The sequence below is a fragment of the Podarcis pityusensis genome (assembly GCF_964106645.2).
Source record: "Podarcis pityusensis genome assembly, chromosome: 11".
NCBI lineage: Eukaryota > Metazoa > Chordata > Lepidosauria > Squamata > Lacertidae > Podarcis > Podarcis pityusensis.
In genome coordinates this window covers 30,578,566-30,586,821 of record NC_138036.1, presented here as the reverse complement: position 1 = coordinate 30,586,821, position 8,256 = coordinate 30,578,566, and the positions used below count along the sequence as shown (strand labels likewise).

Here is an 8,256-nt window from a genome sequence, read left to right as displayed (position 1 = left end):
TGTTCAGTTTGGTTGTGTACTTTTTGATATTTTAATTGTTTACGACTACTTTTGTTAGTTATGTAATTATTTTCCTGTTGCAAGTTGCCTTGAGCGTGACTTTAGCTGTGGAAAGGTGGCATACAAATAAAATTATGTATATTAGGTAACATTTGGTTTTATTCATTGAGAGTGCATTAAAAATATTAAGAAGCTAGGCCTGTTATGGTTGAGGAACAGAAGCAATTCCTCTGGGGGAATAGTACAAGGGATAGTATCATAGGGTCATAGAGTAGACCCATTAAAATTAATAGTCTTGTTAGTTGTGGCTAACTTAAATAATTTATTTCAATGCCCTACTCAAGTAGGACTTAGCTGAATACATCCCAAGTTGCATCCGCAGGTGAGAGTCTAAAACTCAGGGCTTTGTTTCAGCTGGAGCTCAGTTCCGGTACCTCAGGTGTGAGCCACTGTCATTACAGCGGTACCTCGGGTTACATACGCTTCAGGTTACAGACTCCGCTAACCCAGAAATAGTGTTTCAGGTTAAGAACTTTGCTTCAGGATAAGAACAGAAATTGTGCTCTGGCAGTGCGGCGGCAGCAGGAGGCCCCATTAGCTAAAGTGGTCCTTCAGGCTAAGAACAGTTTCAGGTTAAGTACGAACCTTTGGAACGAATTAAGTACTTAACCCGAGGTACCACTGTATTAGAGAACAAGGGAGGCATTCAGGCTGAGTTCTGACACCTCTTTTTCTAGAAAAATAGCACTGCCTAAGAACATGGGCAGTTCTTGATAGAACTGGTTATTTTGTGTGAGTCATGTAAGTGAGATGTGATTTAAGTGCTTGTTTTAAAATTACTTAGCATTACACGGTTAATGAGATAAGTGAGACCTAATCTATAATAGTTGAGCAGTCATTGCAGTTTCTAAATGTTACATTCACAACCAAGCCTTAAAGCAGCTTACCTACACCGCCTCAACTCTATCCTGTTTTATAAATTGTATAACCAACAACCCAAAACAATTGGAAATGTGTGTCCTTCCAAAAGTGGAGTACAACTCTCAGCAGAAGTCACGGGCCTAGCTTGGTGATACGAGAGTGGTGGACTCGTAAACTGGTGAACTGGGTTTGCGTCTCCACTCCTCCACATGCAGCTGCTGGGTGACCTTGGGCTAGTCAGCCTCACTCACCTCACAGAGTGTTTGTTGTGGGGAAGGAAGGGAGGGGGAAGGAGATTGTTAACTGCTTTGAGACTCCTTAAGGGGAGTGAAAGGCGGGATATCAAGTCCAAACTCTTCTTTTCTTCTATTTAGATGCTTACAAAAGACAGCTTTGTTTACAAAAGCTTTCCCTGAAGTGTAACTCAGTCATTTATGGAAAAATCAATTTTACATTTCATGAAACGTTTTTGTTGTTTTTCAAGTTTTGTATGGATAGTTCTATTGTTACAGAATTTGATGGACTGATTTTCTTGTTCTTGGAGATTGTGCTTCTGTGTTTTACTTTTTTTTTACCCTGGACATGACTTTGATGGCTTTATGCCATGAAGCTGTTTATAAATTTGTTTAATAATAATAATAATAATAAAATTTCTGACCATGGACTATGTAGGCTGGGGTTGGTGAGAGTTGGAGTCCAAAATTATCTGACCGCAGCCTCCCTATCCCTGACCTACACCAAAATCCATTTCAAACAACATATTATAAACATACAGGATGCAGACTGCTCAGTACCACTTACAGTTTTCATTTGTAAAAGGAGAAATGTTAGACTGAAAGCCTAGAGCCACCATGACCATTTTCCTTGGCATAATGACAGCTGCATAATGTAGACTGCAAAGTTATTCATCCTCCCTCCATCCTGTTGTGTAAATTCAGCTCTGGTTGAAATGTGGTCTTTGTGCTGTGGTTGCTGCCTCTTCTAGTTAACTCCTGTGCTCTACTGGCATCATTTTGAGTTCTGCACCACATTCATTATTGGAATCATATGGATATTTTGCCTGCCAGTGCTAGCAGTCTTGACACTAGGAAAGGAGGCAGGAGCAGAACCATGAACCACATGATGTGGAACTTTGAGCCGTAGTGCCATAACATGGGAGCCATCCATGAGAGTGACAATCTACAAAGGTAACATTCAGATTACACCCAACATTAACTAGCTTTCCCAGATTCTTGAATAGCTACATAAAATGCAGAGGAAGGACCAATGATCCGAATTGGCACGAAGGAACTGCTTCCTATATTCAGTCAACTGCTTTCTTATCATATGTTTTCTGCGGGGCAACATGTCTGGTGCCCTCATTATCAGCTTTTAATGCCAGGCTAAGGCATTTCTTTTGCCCATATACTTCAGTATGATCAAGCCTCTTTTGTGGTGCTCAACTGTCCTTTTCATAGGACTCCTGGATGAGAAATTTTGTTCACTGTGTTTTGTTTCCTTCTCCTTATCTGGTTCCTAACTGGTTTAATTAGTTTTCCGTTTTATGTTGTCACAAGTTGCTTGGAGACTTCTTTTGTATAATGACAACATAATAAAAATACAGATATTATATGTCAACATTTTAGACTCTCCCAGGTACCTTCTGACCATGCACAGTGATACTAAGTTGGATCATACTCATGTCCACGAGGAACACGTTGCATTAGAAATAGGAATTGTTTCTGTCTCCGGAAGGAGGCCTGTCACTGCGCTTTACCCTAAGTGCACCCTTCCTCCCCCCCCTTTCTTTTTGTTTTGCGTCTTCTTCTTGCTCTCGTCCACCCTGGAGGAAATTGAGCTAATCGCCCAACTCATCCGTCATCCACCTTACAGTCCCCGCCTCCCCCCACCCCATACATACACACATCAGCACCCGCGCCAGGACTGACGTATCGCAGAGCAAGCAGTTCTGTCAACAGGTGCCCCCAGCCAGCTGTATAAAGAGGGCTCCGCGAGGAGCAGCGTTTACATTTCAGCACCATGGAGAGCTACCGGCTGCTGGCTTTGCTGGGAGCCGCGGTGCTGCTGCTGGTGGGCGTCAAAGGGCAGGAGGAGACAGAGCTCCAGCCGCGAGGCTTGGACATCTACTCCACGATGGAGGACACGTCTCACGAGAAGGAGCTGGTAGGTCCTACAGCAGGGAAGGGTGTGCATGGGCAGGGCGGGGGGCCACCCAGAAAGCGTGCTCGGGTCGCGCGTAAAATCTCTCGCTTAGCTGGATCGCTCCCTTTGCTCGGCAGAGGTAGAAGTCTCGGGGAAACTTCGCCACAGTTAAGAGCAGGGAGGTGATCTAGGGACTGAGGTGGAGCTGAAGCTCGAGGAGAAAGGCGCTCAAGGATGGCGTCCCATCTCGTGGCGCCCAGGGGCAGCGCAGCGCGTGTCCGCGAGAGGCAGGGGCCCCACCGCCCTGCGAGGTTTGCTTGCACGATCCACTAACGGGTCGCTTTGTGTGTCCGCAGATCGAGGCGCTGCAGGAAGTTCTGGAGAAGCTGAAAAGCAAGCGGCTCCCGCATTACGAGAAGAAGTATGGCCAAGTCCCCATGGTGAGTTGGCTTCCGATCCCATCGCGCTGAGAAGGGAAAGGGCAGATTTCGAAGGAGAAAGTTGTCCGGAGAGGGACTAGAGGAAGTGGCGGGGTCGGTGTGTAGTCAAACAGGGCTGGGACTGTCAATCTGGATTCTGGAAACTGAGCAGTTCCTCCGGACTTCAGCCTGGTTGACTGGTTCTCATCCTGGCGTCCCCCACTTAATTTGAAATCGGGACTTGGGAGTCCACACCTCTCAGAACTTTTGCAGGTTGTTGCTCTTTCACGCAATTGCTGTGATCCCAAGAGTTCTGAGCTCTCCTTGCCGTATTAATCCATTAGGTATTATAAGGCTGCAGTCCCCGATTACACAGACCTGGGAGTAAATCCCATTAAATTTACTTCTGAGTAGACATGATTGAACTTGAAGCACGTTTTTGAAGTTAATCCTGGTGAAGATCCAATAGGCTTCCTCTTTTCAAAATGGAGTGTAAGTGGAAGGTTGCAGTCTTAGTTTCTTTGCATATTTTGTTATATCCTATCATCTAAAATTGAAGTGGAACTTGGAGCACATTAAAAAGAAAGTTCCTTCCAAATAGCCGATAAGAAACTGATCATTGAGTTCAGCTGAGGACTGGATTTCACTTTCCCTTTGCTATATTAAGGTATTAGAAGATGACTTTCTATTGCACTGGGAGACAAAATTCCTTAATGTTATCAATATTTAAATTTCCAGTTTGAGTTTTGAGTGGATTCTTATATAAGTAGGGTTTCAGTTTTCGATCTGTACTTGAAATGTTTGGCAGCAGTATGTGTGCTTTGGTCGAAACAGTTATTTGCTTGTGATCTTTTATTACTTACCTGGAAGGAAGCACCACAGAAAACAATGGGACTTACTTCTGAGTTGACACGTACAGGATTGCTAATTCAAATAGTGTACTGCGTGCTTCCATTATTAATCAACAAATATCTGTAGGGGAAGTATGCTTGTGAGCTTTTTGATGAGGGCTAGAGATTTTAATATGGTTTTCTAGATGCTCCAATACTGGTATCTGTGTTTCCAGATGGGTGCTTACTGTGGGATCACTGCTCCTCATGCAAGCAGGTGTTGGTTTTGTTGTTGTTTTGTTATTTTTGAAGCACCTACACATGATCATCGGCCTCAAAGTGCCAGTAAAAAACAAAAAACAAAGACCTGTTTGCAAATTAAGCCCCATTCTGGAAGCCCCCTAACCTGAAGTTGAGCAAACCAATTCTCCCACTCATTGAAGTTGAGCAAACCAATTCTCCCACTCATTCGTTCTCCTGTTAGGATATTGGGATAGCAGAATATTTAAATCCTCAAAAAGTAAAGCTCGGATGTTGAAAAATTAGTAGAAATGGCACTGTAGCCATTTATATTCTTCTGCATGGTGACTTCCTTTGTCTAACTGTTGGTTAATCTCAACAACAGTGCGATGCTGGAGAGCAGTGTGCCGTGCGGAAAGGATCCAGAATCGGAAAGCTGTGTGACTGCCCCAGAGGAACATCTTGTAACACTTTTCTCTTGAAGTGCTTGTAAAGAAATGCCCCTCCCTCGACCATTGAAGAACAGAGAAAGATCCAGTTTTGCCTTGCCTGAAGGATCATACCTGTGACACCGAGGCGGGTGGGGTGGGGTGGAGAATAGTATCCATCACACACACACACACGGGAAAAAAGGAGACAGTTGTATTTAACTGTTACCAGTGCATTACCTTTTAGGATGTCTGACATTTTTCCGTGCAGCCATTTCTTCTCCATCTTGCCGTTTGATTTTCTTCTCTGTGTCCATCTTCGTTCTTTCCATGCATCTGTATCTCTGTGCAAAGAAGCTCAAATGATATTTTGAAATTAGTATTTTTGTATGTGGAATGTCCTCATGACAACTAGATCTAGGGAGCGTCTGTTAACCGGTCTACCTTCTTCACAGCCAATGGCCCGAGAAACAGGACATGTGGGAGGTTGCAACACATAAACAATAAATAGGACAGTGTCTGTTAATACCTTTTTCATTAAAGCGCGCCAAGGAAAATGTGTATATGAACAGTAAGTAAAAAAAGGCATCATTCCAAAGCACCCTGTGGGCCAGTCCTTCACCCTGTGCCTGCACCTTTTTTGGTGGGCAGCCAAATTCTTGAATAAAATAAAATAAAAAGCAATGGAAGCTAATTGTATACTGCATGCTAGGATTCTAGGTGCAATTAGAAACTAGGAATGGTTTTTCTTGACCAAGTGTGCAGTGGATCAGCCTGTGGTGTTGCCATTTCAAAGGGCAAGTGTATGAAATAGTAACTGCATTGCAAACATGTCACTATGTTGACTTCATGTTAAACAGCTTCAGCGAGTGAATCTGTACTGATTAGCCACCCATGTTATTTCATGTTTGCTTCTTGGTTACTAAATTCACATGGTATGAAAACAGTCCTATGTTGAATGGTTGATCTGGGTGTACGGTTGATCTGGAGCAGGCTTCAAAATCTGAAATAATTGGAAGAAATGCTTAATATGTAGCCAAATTAGGTTTTGAAGGAGCCACAAGGGGAAAGAAAGGAATATTGCTCAAATCTTCCTCTGTATAAACTCCAGTTGTTGGGTCTTCCTTTCTCAACAGTAAAAAAGCATACAGGTTCAAGGAGAACAAGGGTCTTCTTCAAATTGACCAAAATGTCTAGGCTTTTACAAACAGTTTTACTTGTAAGAAAGCATTGTTAATGGATGTATCCACTTGGGATTGTTTTGGAGACCCAGCGCATGAATTTGGTGCAGTTACAAACAGCATGACCATTGTGTACATCTCTGACCATTGTACTGACCAAGTCTTGGCAAGAGATTGAAAAGAATAGGTCAAGGCATCATAAACTCCAAGTAACTCACATTAAAGATGTAGGAGTTACTGAATCAAGGTGGGTACCACCGCACTAAAAATAACAACAATGTTGTACAAATTTCTATTAAATATGGAACACCTTCCATTTTTAGGCACTGTTTCTCACACATCTTATGTTGTGTGGAATGGATGGTAGCTGCTGCAGAATAGATCAGGGTCCAGAACTGGGAGACTGAGTGTTCAGTGGAAGAGTTCTACAGTAATGTTTAGAAGCACACAAAACAGAATACTTCTGTACTTCTGTAACAATGTACAGCTCACATATTTAGATGTTTTACAGTAATCTCCCATTGTGTTCAAATCCTTTATTTGATTGTTAATAAAAATCATTGTTACAAAGTCCTTCTTCAGTGTAGTCCTTCTTCTTTTAGTATCGTCAGACATTTGGGGATTTTTTTAATACTCGGGCATTTTGGGTTAGGCAGTTGCAAGTTCTTTTTCACCCGCACAAACATATGCATACATGACCGTGTGAATAGCAAAGCTGAAGCCTTGGCAATAAAGTCATCAGAATTTGGTAAGGTAAACGGGAAATTTGAAGGACTGGTGCCTTTGTTTGGATGGACATTGTCAGCAAGATTAACCTGATGCTCTACCGAGATGCTCCTAACACCAGCTACAGTTATTAAATGGTTATTTTGGAAAATAGGGGATGGCCCAACTGCACTGGTATCTAAGAGGTGTCTTGGGGTGGATGGCCATATTATCAGGAGCACCAATGGAGCAATGTGGGACCCAGGGGTTTCGCCCAAAGTCACTGGTGATATTGTGGTACAAGTCTCATAAACACTTCCATGCTCTCTTGCTTCCTGTGAAACATTGCAAGGATTCAAGGATGGCCACCTCTCAAATGTCTTGGACTGCCTCTGTGGAAATGGTGGAACAATGATGGCTTTATCATAATGCCCAGGGTATTTTAGTGTTAACGTGTGCTCAATAAATAACAAATAAAAAAGTACCATGCGTTGGATTCAGACTATGTTAGTCACAGTTTGCACTGATCTCAGTGGCAAGAATGACTTGCAGCGCAATCCTAATCATGACTTTTGTGGAAGCAAATTACATAGTTTACGTATATTATTTCTTTTGTCCATCCTTAATCTTTCAACATTCAGCTTTATTGAATGGCCCCAAGGTTGGAAGCAAAGGAACGGGGAGAGGAACCAGCTGGGGAACCACCAAAGGAAGAAGACTCAGAGCCCAGAGAGTGGTGGTGGGACAATGATGAGCAGTTGGGGAGGGGGGAGAAGACTGGGGAAAGGATGTGTCAGAAGCTGAAGAGGAAACTGGGCTTAGTGAGCTGGGAGGGTCTGGGCGGAGAGTCCAGTATCAGAGGAAGAAACTGAAGCAGGTGAGTCGGAGGAGGGAGGTGAAGAGGCAGTGATGAGTCAGGCTGGTGAATAGTCACAGGTGCCTCCTTCCTGTTGCAACAAGTTCCCTTCCCTTCCCCTCTATCTCCAAGAACCAGAAGAGGGCTGAAATTGGACCAGCAACAAGCTTCACACAGGTGCAGTCTCTGATTGCTTGGAAAAAGCTCTGGAGAGGATAGGACTTAGATGGCAGTGGGAAGGTGGGGACTTTCAGTCTCGGCAGTGGGGTAAGACCTGCTGGGGATCAGCTGCTGTGCTTATTAGGCCTGACACTCAGCCAAGTCTATGAAGATCGTGTTTTTGCTAATACAGAGTTAACTCCAACTGCCAGCTCACTCTTTGATGCAAGGTCTAATATTATGAGAGAGGAAGCATCTCCTGGACCACTTTCCCCACACCTGGAAATAATTCCTATTGAATTCAATAGGAATGCATCTGAGTAGACATGGTTAGGAGTGTGCTGACAGTTTAGATCCAACCTAATAAACTCTACT

General features: G+C 43.4%; 1 protein-coding gene across 1 annotated transcript; it reads left to right on the top strand.

Moving 5' to 3' along the window:
- Nucleotides 1-2,847: 2,847 nt before the first annotated feature.
- CARTPT (CART prepropeptide) lies at nucleotides 2,848-6,734 on the top strand. The gene is made up of 3 exons (XM_080973823.1): nucleotides 2,848-3,084; nucleotides 3,420-3,503; nucleotides 4,938-6,734. The coding sequence occupies exons 1-3, from the start codon at nucleotides 2,941-2,943 to the stop codon at nucleotides 5,043-5,045; spliced, it is 336 nt and encodes a 111-aa protein (XP_080829949.1). The 5' UTR covers nucleotides 2,848-2,940; the 3' UTR covers nucleotides 5,046-6,734.
- Nucleotides 6,735-8,256: the final 1,522 nt, after the last annotated feature.